The sequence below is a fragment of the Apteryx mantelli genome, chromosome 17 (genome assembly GCF_036417845.1).
Source record: "Apteryx mantelli isolate bAptMan1 chromosome 17, bAptMan1.hap1, whole genome shotgun sequence".
NCBI lineage: Eukaryota > Metazoa > Chordata > Aves > Apterygiformes > Apterygidae > Apteryx > Apteryx mantelli.
The window spans coordinates 5,982,383-6,001,006 of record NC_089994.1 but is presented as its reverse complement, the minus strand read 5'-3'; the positions used below and the strand labels follow the sequence as shown (position 1 = coordinate 6,001,006).

The following is an 18,624-nucleotide window of genomic DNA, read 5'->3' as shown; positions in this document are numbered from 1 at the left end:
AACACCATGATCATAGACCTCTTTTCCTCTGAAGGGATAAATATATCCGAAAATGTAAATTTAAATACTTTGCCTAACATCACTTTAGTACGAAACATTTCTGTGCACACAAACCCCAAGAGCACAAAGTGGCAAACCTCCCTTTCGTATCACCCAGAGGGAAAGCAAGGCATGGCTTCACGATGAGACTCGCTAGCAGCCAGTCAGATGGAAACAGGCTTGACTACTCCAACAGAGTGCTAGAAAAAGCCATTCCCCTAACAGATGCCTGATGTCTGCAGAAGAACTGAAGGCACATCCTTGTCGCCTCTGAACAGTGGGACGTGCAACAAGCAGCAGCACAGACAAGAAACCAGCTCCCACTCAATTGCTTCAAGTGGAGGATCCCTGATGCGGGAAAGGGTAAAAGCCGATGCTAAGGATTGTCACCGCAGATTGGTCACATACAACAAGCCTGACAACAGCTAGCTGCTGCGTGTGGTGCTCTAGCCTTGTAAAAAGATAGTTCGGAGAGCTTTCCTGCAAGCTCCCACTGCTCACGAGGTCAGTGCATGGCTGGGGGAATACACTGCACCACAGAGGTGCCAGCATCACCAAGGGATGTGGCTAGGTAGAGAGATCCTGCTTTCAATACGCGTGTCAGTGGACAGCCTTTTCAAGGGAGAGGGGACTTCAAAAATGAACGGGAGTCAGAAAAGCACTAGTTTGATGCTCAGAGGCGAGTAACAAAATAGATTCATGGATTCGGGAACGTTTAATAAGCGTGAGCACTAACAATGCTTAGTACTTGGTACCCTGGGAACACGAAGCCGCTTTCTTATCCTCCAGCTAACTGTTGGGCTTTATGATACTCGCAGGAACCCAGTATCCTCAAACCCTCTACCTACCTGGGGGTTAAAAATTATTGTGGGCAGATAGACAGGTAAATATGATGGCAAATGGCAAAGAAAGAAAGAGGGGGTTCACCAAGGGAGGTCAGCTCAGAGCAGGCTTCAACCACATGTCAAAGTGCGTTATTCCCCCAAACACGGCTTGGAGCCATAGGACGTTGCTGCGCTCCGAGCCCTGGGCAGCGGAGGTTGATGCCGCCCACGGCACAGGCTTTGCCCGTAACATCATCCACTGCCAGGGCTCCGCAGGCTCCAGAGCTCCAGCCCTCAAGAGCACCTCCTTCCTCCAGAGGCAGGTAACTCCCTTCCCCAAGATTATTACAAAGCTTTTCAGTCTTAAATAGCAGAGTCCATCAGCAGACTAACATTGAGAGGGCCATTCCCTTTAAAGTGCCCTTTCCTTCTCTGCTGTGCAAACAGGGAAAAGCAGGCTGTTGCCACTCCGCCGGAACAGATGCATTTTGCCAAGTGCTGTAAAAAGTGCAACTGTAGGTGATGCACTGAGAGAAAAGGAGAAGAGTTCATCCTGAACCTACAAAGAATACAAAAGCGCACCTGGACACAAGCTGAGGTACCTTCTAAGGATAAGCACAACAAGAACTGCTGGGACTGGTGCAGAATCCCTGCTGCTGGAGAGCTTTAAGGGTGGGGAGAGAGGCAGCTGCCAGGGAGGGCTCGGGGTGCTGAGCCTGCTTCGGGGCAGGGGTGAGCAGGCGCTATCAGAGCCCCAGCCGTAACTTGTGTGATAGCAGAAACGCAGAGACGTCCCTGCAGAGGTGACGGCTCCAACAGACGCAGTAAGCAAACAGCCGAAGATGCTGCAAAGGGAGGAAGAAACGAGAGAGGAGGCGATGGCAGCAAGGGAAGCGGTTGTTGAAGGGAGAGCCAGACGGCACCCGCTTGTATTAAAAAGGGGAGGCAGGCAACTGGTTAAAGACCAACTTTTAAACAGCACCCGCTCTGCCCACACACAGGTAGGGCGAAGCAGGTTGGAGGCTGCCCACCCCTCCCCGCTGCGGGCAGGGGAGACCTCCCTGCTGCAGCAGACCTAATTTCATGGGGTTTTTGCACGAGCAGCGGGGTGGAAAACGATCACGGGGAGGCAGCGCGTGGAGAAGCGCCTCCCCGTTCCCCAGGTCCCCCACCAGCACAGCGCAAGGTGGCCAGCCCGAGCCGGGGCACGCTGGGCCAGCACCCACCGCAGCGAAGACGGAGGCTACCAATGAGCTCTCCAAATGCCAGGCGCGGTGCCGAGGGGAGCCGCGCGCCTCCCTCCCCCTCCCGCCACCCTCTCCAACGCTGACGAGGGAGACGGCGCAGTCCTGCGTGACAGCGTGAAATTAATATGATTTTGGGGAAACTTGGCAGTGAGTAATGAGCAGCTGAAATACCTCGTCTCCACCCCCTCGCCCCCCCCCCCCCCGAACTCGTTTAACCCTTTGGCTGCTGGCCTGGCAGCGTGGCGTAATGAGAGCAGGATCGAGGCGGGGGAGATTCAAACCTGGGCTAAAGAGGACCAAGGAGGGCTCAGGCTCCCACCTAGCAGCTGCATTTGCAGGGCAAGTTTTGGCACAAATCCAGATGGTGCTGCTTGCCATGAGGCCCAGTGCGCAAAGATGCTGAGATCAGGGCTGCTGGGCTCGGAAACACAGGAACTGCGACGTTGAGCCTTGTCCACGAGGAAAGCAAGCAGCTTTCTACAAGTCAAGCTCCATAAGAAGATGTCAGAAACAACGGGGGGTGGAAGAGGACCAAGCCTGTCCTCCAAACCTCACTGGGCAAATCCCAAAAGGCCACCTGGGAGGGGAACAGCCTGACAGGCCCAGATCACCGGAGGGTAACACCTCTGCTAAGAAGCTGGTTTGCGAGGCGCAGATCAGAGAAGGCTGCTCCCCTACAGATCGTTTTCCCAGGGTCGGTTTCCCTGGTATCCAGTAAGAGGAGAACTTGCTCAGAAAAATGTCCCTTCTGCAGGAAATACTTAAGGGGGTCCTTCTGCGAACTCCTGGCCACCTAATAGATGTCAGTTCCACACCACCATCTTCCCCCAACGACAAGCCTCAGGAGTTTTCTCCCAAGGTCTCAGATTGAAGAGCTCTTCTGTGCCAGATGCTTGGAATTGGTCAGCTGGTTCAGATATTACTGGGGGAGGAGGAAAGGGAGGCGAGAAGACAGATGGTCAGTGTGATCTGCCTTAGCTTGCCTTCTTACGGAAAAGCAAGATGGGGGCAGGAGCACAGACACAAAGGTTCACAGCGCCACAGACTGCGAAAGCCGATACGGCTCCAAGCGCCAGGGCACAGCAAGCCTTCGGTGGGGGATTTGCTCTGTGGGAGGCGAGAGTTCGTACAATGAAAGGTGGGCAGTTGTAACCGTATCCCAAGGGCTTAAAACCCCCTAGATTAGAAGGGGCAGAAATGCTGTAGCAGGCTTGAGGTTAAAAAAATGCTAATAATGCAAAGAGAGATGCAAATACAGGACATAGTGTCATCCTGAGCAGAAAACTGTGACTCATTAGAGGCTTGTTCAGGACCTTCTCATGAAGCGAGACTGAAAACTACCCACACATCTAGGCTAGCAAAAGAAACAAAGGTGGATGGGTCAACGTCACTGCGCTGAGAATTCTATTTCAGAAATTTAATATAGAGAAGAATTTTAAGAGCAAGAAAATAATCACTTGGATTGTTCCTCGAGTGAAAAGCCAAGACATCGGCTTAAAAGTAAGCCCACTGTAGTTTGACACAGCAGATTCTGCAACCCCCCACTGCCAACCCAAAGGTAGCCTGAAAGGTAGCCTGGCAAACAGACAGTTTTGAAAAAGAACAAGAAAAGGCTGCAACCTAAGACAAAAAAACCCGTATGTCTGTCCTTCTAATAGACACACACCCATACTCTTCACAAGCCAGACAAAAGGAGACCTTATAATACTAATTGCACTGAGTAGGTTATTTATAGGAGATGGCAGACAGGGTTACTATAGGCTTCGCTGCTTGTTTCCTATCGAGGAGAAAAAGCACACGTGCACACACGTATGTGCACTGTAGTCCCACTTGGCATAGAAAAGTGCCAAAACCCCCAATACCAGGGCTATATTTGAATAAGACATTTCAAAACGGCCCCTTCCCCATCTCTCCTCACTTCCCCAAACCCCTCTGCACTGATGAGCAACCAAGTCTGTGCGTAAAACTAATTAAGTTCCATCAGCAGGCTCAGCTTAGCGCCTCGGTGAGACACTTCTGCAAAAGTCAGAACGAAGCAGCCTAGAAACTCCCTCAATTTGCATTGGACAACTGGACTGAGCGGAAGCAGGCAGCTGAAAACTCCTCAACAGAGGTTTCAGGCGAGCAAAAAGGGGACCTGCGGGTACGGAATATTTGGAGTGCAGAATGGGGGGGGGGGGAATCAAATGAAGTACTGCAATGAATATTCAAGACAGGGAAAGAGATGTACAGAAAAATCTTCCTTCTGCTCTTGGGAAGACCCACCTTTTAAAGCAACCCTGTCAAGATAACAGAGTTAAACACTTCCTTATCTATGTTAAACACCTTTATAATTCAAACCGAAAAACAGCACTGAAAACATATTTCATTCTCCCCGCCCTGTGGCTCATTTTGGATAGTCAAATTAACTGGTCGGTTATATTGCTGGTCTCTGAATATTAGTCCAGTATTGCTGTGTTTGGATTTCCAACACAGAAGGAAGCGACTTAAAGGACCAAAAGAAGAAAAAAAAAAAGTTTCATTTACACTTTCAAATACAGTGAGAGAAATAAACCAGCCCAGCAGATCCCTGCCTTCTCATCCGGATTTCTCAGCTCACAGCGCTAATGCACATATCTGCAAGCTGCTGCCCAGAAAGGCACCTGCATCCTGCACTTCCACACGTGCTGCTCCTGGCGACCTGGAACTTGGAAGCGGGTGCAAACAATGCTGCATAAATCCTCCGCGCTAAGCCGGGCTGTAAGCACGCACCTGGGGCAGATTGTGCAGCAGAGAACAAGGTCACACACTATCCAAACGCGTCGGAAGAGCGGATTACTCGGGGTGGTCTAACTGTGGCAGCTGCACGGGCCGGATCTGGAGTTTGGGGCCACCCCTCTGCCACAGCAGCAGGCAGGGGCACTCAGCTGCTCAGGCAATCGCCGCTGCCAGGACTGCTGCTCCCAGCTCCGGGTTGGAATATTTTAGGTGCTGTATGAACGTGACCTAAAGGGTAACATATGCAGGACTTCAACACCCCTGAACTGCAGAAGTAAGCAAGTTTGGCATGCAGAGGGAGGTCCATCAGACATGACGGACTACGCAACATAGCCCATAAGAGGCAAGACTTTAATCTTCCAACAGCTTCCAGCAGGGAGAAAAAACGGGGCGATAAGAGACAAAGGGAGGGAAGAGATCCACACTACGCAGTGGGATCACAGGTGAGACTGCTGCAGCCGAACGCAGCGACACTGCGCATCCAGGACCCGTTGCCAACACCACCGAGTCTCCCGGCAGGCTCCAGGGATGACTCATTGCTAGAGGCACACCGGAGGGCAGTGGAGAACCTGACGGAGCAGAGGATCTCCACCTTCCCCTTACAAACCTAAAACCCACTGAAGGACACCGGTGGGACAGAGGTTCAGGCAGCAAGTAGGGAGCACTCAACAAAGCAGTTTCCTAATGACACCAAAGAAAACATGTCCAAAGATGCGTTTGCATTTTTACAAGTGCCTCTGGGTTGCATTGCAGAAGGGGCAGGCAAAGCAGGCGGGTGAGAGGTGCAGAGCTGGACTGGAAGCAACATGTTTGAAAGCGGGTGGTTTTAACCAGCCCCCAGCTTCAATGATGGAGTAGCAGCCCAAAGTGCCCCAGATATCAGACACGCTCCTACTCAGACGCTCAGGAGGCTGACGCACAGACCTTGCATCCTAATTAGGGAGCTGAAATCTAGCACTAATAAAGTGCCACATCATCTGCTGGCACCATCTGAAGCTGCTTTCATTTACACCTCCTGAAGATATGGCCTTGAACCGGCTCACGGATACTCTTTCCAATGCATGCAGCCCTGCAGCGCACAACAGCTCGATTTGCACTGCGTTCAGGAAGCCACCTTTAAAACAGGACTCTTACAGCACAGGGCTTTTTCTTTAGAGACGGGCCAAATCAGGGCGAAAATGCTGTTGCCATGGGAGTCCACCTGCACACTGGAGACCCAGCACCACACCACACACATGCACCGATGCATGCGTTTGGACAGGAACTGCCACCTACCACCAACGTAGTTGCAAGGGCTCAATCTGTAAACTCGGCAAGCTGGTAAACTCCACGGGGCTGGAGCCTGAGCTCAGCCGCCTGCCTGCGAGGGTCCAGACTGCTTCACTGGTAGCATGTTCCCAGCTCAGTTTTGGTCTGGGCCAAACACCCCTCTTACCGGGGCCTGGCTCAGGGGATAACCTTGCTCGCGCATGCTGTCTCCCAGGTAGCAGGACAGAAGCCACCCTTTCTAGAGGAAGAGAATTTGGCTGTATGGATGTGAACCATGCTGTCCCCACTGGCCACCAGGCTGCTTTAGCTACTCGTAAAGGAGCTTTGTCTCCTAGGGCATTTACCCAAGCAATGGAAAGTGGCTACATCTCTGCAGAACCTCGGCTATTCTGCTGTACCCCTAAACCCCAGCCTCCTCCTTCCCAAATCCTTTTCCAGCAACCACTGCCTTGCTTGCTGCATCTTCTTCATCTTTCCAGCCTGATGCTTCCTCTCAAGTCCTGTCCCCCTCTCAGGGCAGCCTGGGCAGCTTGCTCACAACTGCCCCCGTGGCTCCCCGTTCCAGGAGGAACGCAGGGACCCCAAATCCCCTCCACACTTCCGGAGGGTCTTGTTCTTCCCATCCTGCTCTAACCACATTTCCCTCTCAAACAATAGGCTCAGCCTGTTTTCAATCTCATGCTTTAAACGGAGAACTTTCTTCCCGACATATCAAATTCTCTTTTCCTCTGCAACAGCCGCAGATTTACCACCAGCAACGAAGATGGAAGGGGAGTCTTTAAGCTCCTCATTTGTCCACGGCTTTGCTGTCTCATCTGAGCTCCATGTGCAATTAAGAAGGCATGCCACTTGAAACAAGCGTTTGATAAAGCCACAGCCATTGGGAACCACTCAGGTAAACTCACGTTCCCAGCTAATCACCATCGCTTCCCGCTCAACAGTTCGATACCAAGCAGAGCGTGCGTTTGCAGTACAGGACACCCACGCTGCCAGCAGCTTGAACGTATCAGCCAGTTCAAAACAGCTCACCAGCTAGGCGTTCAGCCTCGGGATCTCTCTGGAGGCTGGAGAGAAGGATCAGTCATGTTTTTAAACCACCTGTTTGCTTCCTCAAGAACACGGTACAGTGATCCCACTAAACACCAAACCAAACTCCGGAGGCACCATCAGTGCTAGGAGCACTCAAACGTAAACAGGTTCTCCTCTTATTGAGGCATATTCCAGTTCTTGTCCCTAGAACCGTTTTTGACAGGTTTCCATCTGAACGCATGCCTCTCGGCAAGATATACATGCCACAGTACTTCCATGTGCTGCTGCCAATACCCTAATCCACAAGCGAAGCCAGAAAGCTGGGATCATACACAGGTCTGACGGCTGGGTGCAAAAAGTCCACTGATTTCACAGGGTGTTTCTGCTTGTTCAGACTCGTTTTTAGGCATCTCCTTCTGGGCACAGGCACATAAGCACGATATCACGGGACAGGCAAAGGTGCGAATATTGCAGAGTAGCTGGCACGCTTCACGGCCTCCGAGGCACCCTGACCCAGCTTACCACTTGCTCAGCCAAAGGCTAGGTCAGCGCGTTTCTACCACGGCCAACTGCAACTGGAGTGCAGGATACTTCCTGGCCTGCCCAGGGGCGATTCAGGTCTCTGCAGATACCTCCTGGCACATCGCAGCCCTGCTACTGTTGCATCTGAGCAACTGTTTTCCCAGTCTTTCTCAGGAGTACAGCGTCCCTGTCTCCGAGGCACCAAAGCCCCAATCCACAAAGGCAGTTAAGAGAACGATCAATACAGGCCTAAATAACACGAGCGAAGAATTGAGGAATGCATCCAAACAGTCCCTGGCCCACAGGTCCAGCCTTTCTCCCCGCATCTGTAGATTGCTCCAGTACAGGATTTTGTTAATCTGACTTTGCACCAAGCAAGAAGGGAGTTTTCTGGGCCACATGCATTGGATTTCAGAAGAGACCAACAGGCTCTTCTCTTGGCACAGGACCCCTCCTGGTGACAAGGGCAGCAGGTTGTTCTGGGGAACATCGCTCTGTTCTCTGCTGGGGGAGTAGAAACTATTGGCTTTAAATCAGCAACCGCACACTGGTAAGATAAGACATTTAGCTGATGGGCTTTGCTCGTTGCCCAAGCAGCTACCCTCCTCTTTTCTGAAGTGCGAGGCGCTGTCCTTCAAGCTGGATCTGGCTACAGACCAACAGCTGGACCCTCATGCTAAAATGACACAGAAACACAGCTTAGTCTGTTCATGGATGTGACCCAGACGAAGAAGCCACAAACCCAACAGTGGTTTCTTCCAACCTTTCTCATACAGGGTTGCTAATCTGTTCTACATCCTTCCACCAGTTTTGCTTTCCAGCATGTCTAACAGCTGCACGTGTAGCTACTTTTCCCTGTCTCCCTGTGACACTCAAGTAATGTTCCCAGCATATTTTATCCATGCTGATTTGATTCTGCTTCAGTTTTAAAGGGCTAATAGTGTAACAAACAAGAAGTTTTACAGTCCTATGAAACACAATCATTTTTGTACTGCATGCACCCTTACCTGGAGTGCTACGGGGAAGTTTCCGACTGTTAAAGAGTGAAGATCAATCTGCACACCAGTTTTAACTTCCTTCTCATGGGAGGGTGCAGGATGTATTGGGGGACCTCACTCTCAGCCAACAGCGGGCAGCTAAGCAGGTGATTCGGCCAAGAAGAGAAGACTGGTCTAGGACAGACCTGCTGACAAGGCAGGACTGCAGAAGTAACAGGCAACTGAATGAACCCATGGTTACTGGGAGCCACCAAGCCTGGTCCCACTGTCTCTAGATGGGACCTCCAGCACGGGCTCAGCAGTTCCTGGGCTTCTCCCCAGCATCCCTCAGCCAGTTTCATCTCCCCAGCTGCAGCTCCGCAGTCCCTGCCCTACCCCGGCAGGCTTATCGTGAGGAGGGTGCTGCTGACTGACTTCTGCAGCTCCCCAACGTTCAAGGGCCATCTGACTGTCCAGGGACAGTTTGGAGAGAAAAATTTTAAGTAGCTAAGAAGCAGCAGCAATGGATTTCAAAACATATTTTTAACAGAAGATCTAGGGTTTTAAAAGTAAAAGCAGCACTTGGAGAGTAATTTGACATTAGACTTTTCAACAAAACGTTTGCAACATTATGCATCCTAGTGCTGTTTGCACCGAATATTCTAATTAATACTGCACAGCACTGGCATCGGGAGAAACTCCCATGTTTATGAAGGGACTCATTTTTTCCTCCTCTGCCTTTAGGTAGCAAAGATTTCCACGGCTTCAACAGGGCAGCAATACTCAGGGAAGGAGAAATTGTCTCCAGTCATGTAGACTCCATTACTGGGAGAAAGGTGTGAACAGCAAGCATGTCTGGCAGACGGATTCATTATACCACCGTGTCCTTTATAATGGGAAATGAAAAGCCCATTCTGATAACTACACTTTATTATAATAGGTCAGAAGAAGTGAAAGGCATCATCTTATAAAATTAACTTCATAAAGACTGCCTCAAAAAAGAAAAAAAAAAATCTCTGCTCAGTTTCTCCACCGTATCTTGCTTTCAGAGATTTTTCTTCTTCTAGAAGAGACATGATTCCAAAATCTTGTCCCACTGACTGTTTTCACTTTTACCCTCTATCAGAAGAAATAGATCTGTTTTCTTCCAATCAGTCTCAGGCACTTGTTTTGCCAGATGCAATAAATGCCACGTCTTTGTCAAGACCAAGAAACTACTCAACAAAGAACTTAAAATTAAAAGAGACACCCATCCCCAAAGGTCTTCCTAAGAAGCAGTATTACTTTTTTTTTTTTTTAAGGAAAGTCAGAATACAGAGATAAACATAGCTGATAACCTGTTCTGTGCTCTGGTATACCTTTCAATTGCTTTTTCTGGTAGCTGTTTCCTTAGTCAGGCTAAAGTCCAGTCTTTCAGTTAATTATAATTTTATGATTTAACAGCTTTACACAGTGTGCTTGAACTCAGTGCCTACGGGTGAAAGACAAGAGCTGGCCAGATGTACAGTAAAACATCTTCTATGGCTTCTGACACCTGGTCTTGTTCTGAACAGCACCCTGAATTTGGAGGATTAGCGTCTGTTGTAACTAATTGGCAGAGAAGGGCTGCTCCGTTTTCTGGAAGTGATGGGTCACTGCAATTTTAGGAGAATTTTATGTATAAAGGTCCAGTTACAGATTCTCAGCTACATTTTGTAAAGCAGACAGAAGGAAACTGTTCCAGTCCCCAAACAGGCAACTGCAGAGACCCTCCAGTAACTGTTTCCTTTGACGGTACAACCGTCAGGTATGTCAAATTCTAGGAAGACTCTATAGTATTTATCCCTCAGGTTGCATTTGATTGGGTGGAAGTCTTGAAGAAGCCCTTTTTCAAATCTAGTTATTCCTCTTTTGGCAAAAAAAAAAAAAACTCCTTGAAATGTCATACAGCAATTGCAAGAACACCTTTGTTTTTAATATTCAAGAAAGTTGGCGTAGATAGGGGGAAGGAGAAGGGAAGAGGATGCCTTGAAACAAACAGTTAATTGGAACTTCAAATGAGTATTGCATGGATCTAATGTGATAGATTTTAAAGGAGCCTAATTTTCAGAAATTGCCAGAGCTCCAATCTGTGAAAATGCGGCCTTTCACAGGACTCCAATTCAGCATGCCACATCTAGAGTTCCTTTTGAAAAAAGTCTTGCCATAAGAGCCCCCCAATTTGGCAGCAAAAATTAACAGCCTTCATGGGATATCAGTCCTTTTGTCTCTCCCCTCCTAATCATGGCTCTTTGGAAAGAGCTGTCGAAGGACGATTTATCTTTTGTTATTTTTCCAGGTAGTGAAGATAAGAGCAGAATCTAATAAAGAATAAAAATGGGAGGGAAAAAAAAAAAACCACCCACAAAAGCTAAATCTTCACACCTAGCCCAAAAGCAGCCACTGTAATTGAAAAGCGTTTCTCCCTCCAAGGAAAATAACACCAATAGGGTCTCAAAAAATCCCCAGGCGGTGTGACAGAGCCCAACACCTTCAGCACAAGCACCCGGCAGAACATGTTCCCAGCCGAGAGCCACACGCCTGGTGGCCCCAGCAAAGCCATCTTGGAGGGCTGGACCATCCTGACCAGAGCAGTCAGCTGTTCCAGCCTGGGTCCTGCGTGGAAGGTGGGCGACAAGTAAAGCTTGCTAGAGCCCTGCATGGAAGACATTTATTTTGCAAGAGAACTTCAGCCTTCGAGGCCATTAACCTGAGCGTTCACAACTTTCAAGTATAGAGAAAAATCAAGCATCGTCTCTCTCTAACCCAAGGATTAAAACTCTATATTCCCAAACTCTGAAATCAAAAGAAATATGTTTGCTTTGAATCTCCTGTGAACTATGAGCTTGGGGAAAAAATCAATTTGAATTTCACACCCACACACAGATCTTTCCAAAGGTCTGCTTCCTCCCAGCGGTTCCACCCCACCACCAGGAACGGGCAAGGAAGAAGCTCTTGGGAGCAAAGCATCCCCAAGCCTGCTGGTGCCGTGCAATGTGGAACGCACCTGCGGTCGTGTGCTGGGAAGGACATGTGCCACCAGCCGCTTCTGGACCACAGCGAGGTTTTCCCCCGTGTTTGCACGGTTAGCTGGAGGGAGCTGAGGAAAGGCAACAGCAAGGAAGGGTGCACACCACACAGCCCCGGGCTACCTTAGACTGCCAACGCAGTGCCCTGCACCATCATTCTTATTCTTCAGGCAAGTTCAAGCATTTAAGTGATGGAACCATAAACGGTGACATCAAAAAGTAAAGACAACCAGGGTAGGATTTCCTGAACCACCAATGCTGAACCGCACATGTACAGAGGCTTTCAAAATTCGCCATTCAAAACACCCAACTCCGTTGTTTTGTGGTATTTCAGTGTCATTAACGCCTACTTTGGGGTAGATTTAAAAAGGAGAACAGGCATTTCTCCTTGACAAAGCTCGAAACATGAAAATATTTGTTTGGGATTAAAAAAAAAAATTATTTTTCTCTTGCCTAGGCAATTAGGAGGAAAAAAAAAAAGGCAGAAAAGGAAGCAGGCAAAGAAACAACATCAGCTGCGTGGCTGCAAAGCGGCTTTTGAACATGTGAAACAATAGAGGAGATGCTTGTCCTGCAAAGCCGCCCGCCTCCGCAGGCCGGGCCCGCTGCCCTGCGCGGTGGCAGTGCCTGGCGGCGGCGGGGCCGGAGGTCCCCAGCCCCGCGGTCCCCAGCCCGCGTTTCCTGGGCAGGCTAAGAGTGCCCCCTGCAGCCCTCGCGTCCCTGCCGCCTCCGCTGCCAAACAACTGCTCACAATTTCAAACGAATAAATAACAAAACACAAATAAGACAGGCTCCTAAATGCAGAAAGAGCTAAAAGCTCTAGAGCAAAGGCATCTGATTTAAAACCACAAAAAGCAATCTCGGAGGATGAAGTGCTTCGTGGCACTCCGTCATACCTCGTTTTGGCCTCTCCGAAGGGAAAGAGGTATGGCAGGGGTAGAGGAATGATTGTGGGTCCCCCCCACCCCAGCCATTGGCTTTTGTTTTGAGGATAAAAACACATCTCTGAATATCTTAAGTAAATGAAACGGATGTTCATGCATCGTTCTTAAAATGCTGTCAACGGCGCACACGGCTAGAAGCTGCATGTTCCTTACAATATTAATCAGACTGCTCCGCTACTCCCTCCTCTCCGCAGCACTAAGGTGCCAGACAACAAGACAGAAAAAAAGAAAAACAGTCTCTGCTGGGCACTTCTATCCTCTAGGATAAGTACATAAGTCTCCCAGCTCTTTGCACTTAACACAGGGCCCTAAAAGCCAAATAGATCCTCCTGGTTTTGCTTGCTTTACTGTTATGGAGGACACAACTGCAGCCAAACTGTACCAAGTTTTAAGCTAGTGCTGTCCCATGTGCTGAGAAAACTCAGCACAGAACTTCGATGGCTAATTTTTTTGCCCTGGTCCAAGAGGCGAAAAGCACCCAAGACCTTTAAAGCTGCAGAGCACTAGAAAGCAAAAGCCTTTTGCTGTTCTGCAGGGATACTTGTGTCGTGCCTACCGTCTCCCCTTTAGCAACAAAGTGTGTGCGAGAGCTGAGTCACAACCTGGGCCCAGTTAAACCCAAGGAGCCGACTCCAAAGTAGTGATGCAACATACAGCTTTCCTCACAACCTTACACCTTTTCTCCACCCTGCCAGAAAAGAGCCTAGCAGCAGCAAAGAAACCAGTGTCCTTACCTGGGGTCAAGCCAGGAGAACATTACGTGTTAATAAAATTGGGAGAATTCACCGCGTATACGGAAATGCATTGCTTCCCCTGTTCCCAACAAATCGCTGCACAGTGGCTCCTCGCAAGGCAGTTTTCAATGCTTGGTTTTGCCAGGTTTTAATGGGTTAAGCAATTCCACAACCCAGTCCCTTTGGAAACAACCACCACAGCCTTGACGAGCCTGAAGAGCCTGCCTTCTGCTTAGATAGATTTACACTAACCCAACAGAAAAGCCACCTCCTAGCACAGTACTGAATTCTGCCCTGCAGATGGAAGCTATCACCCTTATTTTGCAGATGGAAAAAACGAGGGACAGAAAAGGACACTGATTCCCCCAACTTTCCTCTGCAGGTCAGCAGCAGAGTGCAGACCTTCGCCTGGGTCACTCAGCAATCAAAACAACGTTCTCCTCTTGGGAGCAAGAAACATGCCTTACACTGTACTCTACAAAGTTTTACCTCTATTCTGGGATGCGTTATGAGGCTTCGTAAGTCACTGCACAAACGGCTGAGGATACAAAGAAAACAGAGATCAGCCAACATACAGAAGAATGTGGTCACTCCTGTCCTATAGGCTAGGATCCTAAAATCAGTGCTACCCCAGGCAGATCTCAAGACTGACAAGATAATTCTTGCTGGAGAGGCTATTACAGACAGCACAGTCTCCCATCCCTGCAGTCACAGGGCTGCGGATGATAGGGCAACACCACCCCGAATGTGTCAGACACATCCACGTGTACACAGTAAAACGCTCCTGGAAGGCAAACTGAGATTTAAGTGCTCCTTGCACACCATAAAGGAAATACACTGTCATGTGTGCAAGACGGATGGTGGACAGAGCCAGTTCTCGATGACAACCAATCATACCAGCAGTCCACAGCAGCTCTCCTGGTGCTCCTCCTCAGCCAGGTGGGCCAAGCACCAGGAAAGCTGCTGCACATGCCTCACACAAAAGGGAAGTAAATAAATAAACAAATAAATCAGTGCTAGGTCATTTGTTCAACAAGTGGGGAGATCTCCTAACTCTGCTGATGTCCACTGCACAGTGCGACAGGCCACACACCTCTGACAACTCTCAGTGGCTCTAGCCAAAACATGGGCTGATGCAATCTTTCTTGCAAGCAGAATTTCTATATTGGTATAATCTGCTACAACATTTATATTTACATTCAGTAAAGGCTCATTTACTCTGCCCCCCCCCCCCCCCAAGAAAGAAAGAATCAAATCTCATAGAAAGAACCCTATTAAAATACGTCAGCTTCAGCACGGAGCACTCCACAGACCGATGAAAAACACGTTCCTACCTGAAGAGTTCCCTGATTTCCCTCACGGTAGCTTGGAATGGGATATTTCGGACCAAGATCTTGGAAGTCATCTGCTTCTTGAGAGTTTGTTTCTTTCGGGATGATTTCACAGCGGGCCTAAGAAGTCAACAGCAAAGGGCAGTTAAAGACCATTACAAAGCAACACATCCAGGCCACTCTAGCTCCTTTAAAGTTAGGAACCTAGAAAAATTAACCAGGTAGCTCACAGCTGACATCCTCACTGGCATCTTACTGGCAACAAGGGAAATTTCAAAGAGTAGATGGAGAAGAAATGAATTTAACTTAGTGTTTTAAATCCTACATCTAAAAATCAAAGTTTTCAGCTTTCTGATTACAATCACAATTTTTAAATATATTTAATCCACTTTCACATGCGCACTTGGTTACTCTCCCAAAGAAAAGATCACGTATCATACCTGTACTCACATCTGCCACTAACTTTTGTTTTGACAGCAAGTCTCGTATATTCTATTGTCAGAAGGGTGTGCACTATTTCCACATATTTAAATGATTAATGTATGCTAACTTTGATCCTTTTTCTTACTGACTTAGAAAATAGTTAATGAAACTTTTAAACAGATTTTTTTTCTTTTGCTTAGGACTGGTTGCATTTGAACATGATAAAAATTTATCCAATACAAAAAACAGCAGCTTGTTTCATGAAGTAAAGCACTCCACATCATAGGCTGGATACCAGCCGAAGGAATTTTAAAATGCAAAATGGATAAAAATGGCTTATTAAAAGAACTGAAATACAAGCTGTAGATAGTGAATTGTCAAGACTGCTTTTGGTTCCCAGGGACCAGATTTTCAAAGCAATTTTGACATTTAAGAGACGCATCTTCCAGTAGGGTTTCCAAAGTTTCTAAATGACAATTTTCAGGTGCCAATATGCACCTTTAAACATCCGGGTTCATTTTCAAGCTTCCACTTAAAAGTCTGTATTGAATAAAAACTATGAAGAAAACCCTAAAGCAGGACTCCAACTCATTTCATCCAAAAGAAACCATCTCCTTTGTACCTGGCAGCCTAAAAGAAGTTAAAGCCAAAATTTTTCAAACAAGAAAAAACATGAATTTGTTTTAACTGCAGCAGATTATTATTTTTAAGCTCCTGGTTTCCCTGATGAATTCGGTTTTATTACCCAGAGAATATTTGTCTTCTCAAGAATTCTTTAAGCTCACTCAAACTTAAATACCTGTTGATTTTGCAGTGCTAAGTTGTCACCATAGCTTAGGTTGTGCCAGAAGACTTGCCTTCCCACTGCTGTTTCAGAAGCTGCGATGAGTATAACCACCCTCTACCGCTGTGTGAGGCCACTGAACTCCTTTCCCCACCCTGCCTCCTAACTCTCTAAAGTCTGGAAGCTCTGCAGATACCTCTTCTGACCCTCCATGAGGTTTGGGTCGTCCCCCCTGGAAAGGGGACAGACCTGTCACACATGGGGCCCCAGGCAGGAGACTTTGTAGAACTAGCTCTTGCTCCCCGCAGCCAGGCCTGAATCCCCTGCGCTGGCAGAGCGGATCCACCAGCTGCCCATGCCAGGGGCCGCAGTGTGGGACAGGCATCAAAGAACACTACTTGCATCCCTTCTTCAATCCCCTTATGCTAAGGTCCCTCACCTTCATTTGTGTGCAACTGTGAGCAGTAACACAGTGGGGGCAATGAACTCCACCTCCAAGCTCAACTTGGGCTGTAGCAACAGCAGCCTCTGCTTCAGTGTTTAATTCCTTGAGGGTGCAGGCCATGTCAGAGAGGTTTGTGGACAACATTAGTCACTGATCACAGGGTAGGTACGGCTACTGTAGCACCGGAAAATTAAGAGGTCACCTGTTGGCCACACAGCACCTCTTAGCCTTCTTCCCAGGCTGCAGTATCATGACCGGCCCAAGGCAGTGCCTCCCTCACCTCTCCTCTAGCCATTAGCATATTCCAGTCCTTCTCATGCCATTGCTGAATTCTTCCTGGAGCAGCTCTTTTGACCACTGCTCCCCTGCCCTTGGGCTGCACCATCTCTGCAGCTGATACAAGGGAAGGGACTAGACCTAGTCCCAGATGAACTGCAATTTCACGGTTGCAGTTCATCAAAATCCCATGGTATGGGAGTCACGCAGGCTTCAGCATTAAAGGTATAAATCTGAGCTAGTCACCCTCTATTCAACAGCAAAAAAGGCACCGCCAGAGAAAAGTCAGTCTCACCTGAGGTACCAACTCAAAGGCCTCTTTTAGAGGAGCCTTTTACTTGACTTTAGGGAAGTGTTAAGTGCCTGGTTCAGACTCACTTTTGGGGTCACACCCTTGCATGCTACTTAGGGGTTTTACTGGAGAATACATCAATTACTCCTGAAAACAGTTGAGCAAACACCTTTGCATCATTCTTCATCGCTTTCCCCCCACGCCCAAATAAGACTAAGTACGGCAATTCCCGGTACAGCATTACAAAGGCTGATGTGTTTAGCAATCAAAGCACTAACGATCACAGCCCTCACGGTGCGGAAATGCTAGCTAAGACATGAAGAGCCTAACAAGAACTACCGCAGCTTAAACTTAACCACAGTACAGAGGAGAGACACAGTTTTACCTGACAGCTCTCTCCGAGATCTTCACTTCCAGTTTATGGCCATCTACGGAGCAGCCCTGAAAGTCAAAACAAAATAAACAGAAAAACACTGAAGTCACAACAGCTTTCAAGCTTCCAGGATATGAGCACAGCATTTCAAATCTTCGCTCCTTCCCATATATTCCTCTTTCCCTGTGCCAAAACTCTCTGTTGAACACCATTCATACAAGGCAAGGTTTTTGATATGAGGTTGGAGACTGCTTGACTAACCGAAGGAGCAGCCAACATCCCTGATCTAGCTGTCCATCAGCTTCAGGTCCACCACTAAATTGGCAAAGGCAAGCCATTTCACTTGAGCTACAGTTTCCTCTCCCTCTAGACTGCAAACTCTTCAGGGCAGGGAGACTGGTTTCCTATTTCTCCTGGATTGAGCTAAGGATGTCTCATTTGCAGCCAGCAGCCAATACAGCAAGAAAGTCTTTCGTCTCTTGCTTCCTGCGCCTTTGCGATCGAGCACAGGAAACAAACAGCACTTGTCTAATCAATCCTGACAGGGCACACAACATGCAAGGCCATTACACTGGGAACCTGGAGCTCTGCTGTTCACTCCCTGTCCACTCCCTCCGCAAAATACCCATTTTCTTGCTTTCTCTCCTCACACATCTACTGTAAGACTACACAGACTGTGGAATACGTAATCATCACCTGTTGAAGGAGGGATTCACGGACTGTGGTCACTGAACGCACACAGAGTATTCAAGCGTTTTGAGCAGTTCCTTCAAATCCATCCAGAAAAGGATCATTCCAACTCTCTGGCCTTTACCACCCAGGTAACATGGGCCAAATGGTTCAATTAAGCTCTTCTAGCAGCAGAGGGAATGATTCTTTCCTTCGGAGTGCAGCCCAACCCTACAGCACGTCATGGAGAAGGCATGAGGCTAGAAGACCGTGGAGCAATGGCAGATTCACAGAGGATAAAATTGTGAACTTCACAGCACTGAACACTCAGCAGTATTTAATTCTTTGTTAGTTGGGGCCTGGGTCTCCGTCACCTCTGCAAAGGAAACCTTGCAGGACAAACTCATTAAACTTCAAGCATTCTATATTTTCTGCCACCTCTGTACTGGATCGCTACTAGAAGATTCTTTCCTTCATGAGGTCTTTTCCCTTACATACCTTCTTCCCTCGCAGGCCTAGCCCATTTTAGAGACCGCTCCATCAGTACAGTATCACTCATAGTATTGACATCCTTGGCTAGATTCTGAATTTCACGGTTCATCCAAGCCTTTGTCCATCATCTGTTGAAAGAGATCTGGACCA

General features: G+C 48.2%; 1 protein-coding gene across 3 annotated transcripts in view; it reads right to left on the bottom strand.

Annotated features, from left to right (window-relative positions):
* The window catches only part of RBM19 (RNA binding motif protein 19), a 93,319-nt gene that overhangs the window by 55,552 nt on the left and 19,143 nt on the right, over positions 1-18,624 (bottom strand). For all 3 annotated transcript variants that reach the window (XM_067306996.1, XM_067306997.1, XM_067306998.1), the window contains exons 20-21: positions 17,326-17,381; positions 14,724-14,840 (exon numbers count right to left, since the gene is read on the bottom strand). In XM_067306996.1, coding sequence (XP_067163097.1) covers positions 14,724-14,840; positions 17,326-17,381 — 173 coding nt within the window. The remainder of the gene's footprint in view (positions 1-14,723; positions 14,841-17,325; positions 17,382-18,624) is intronic.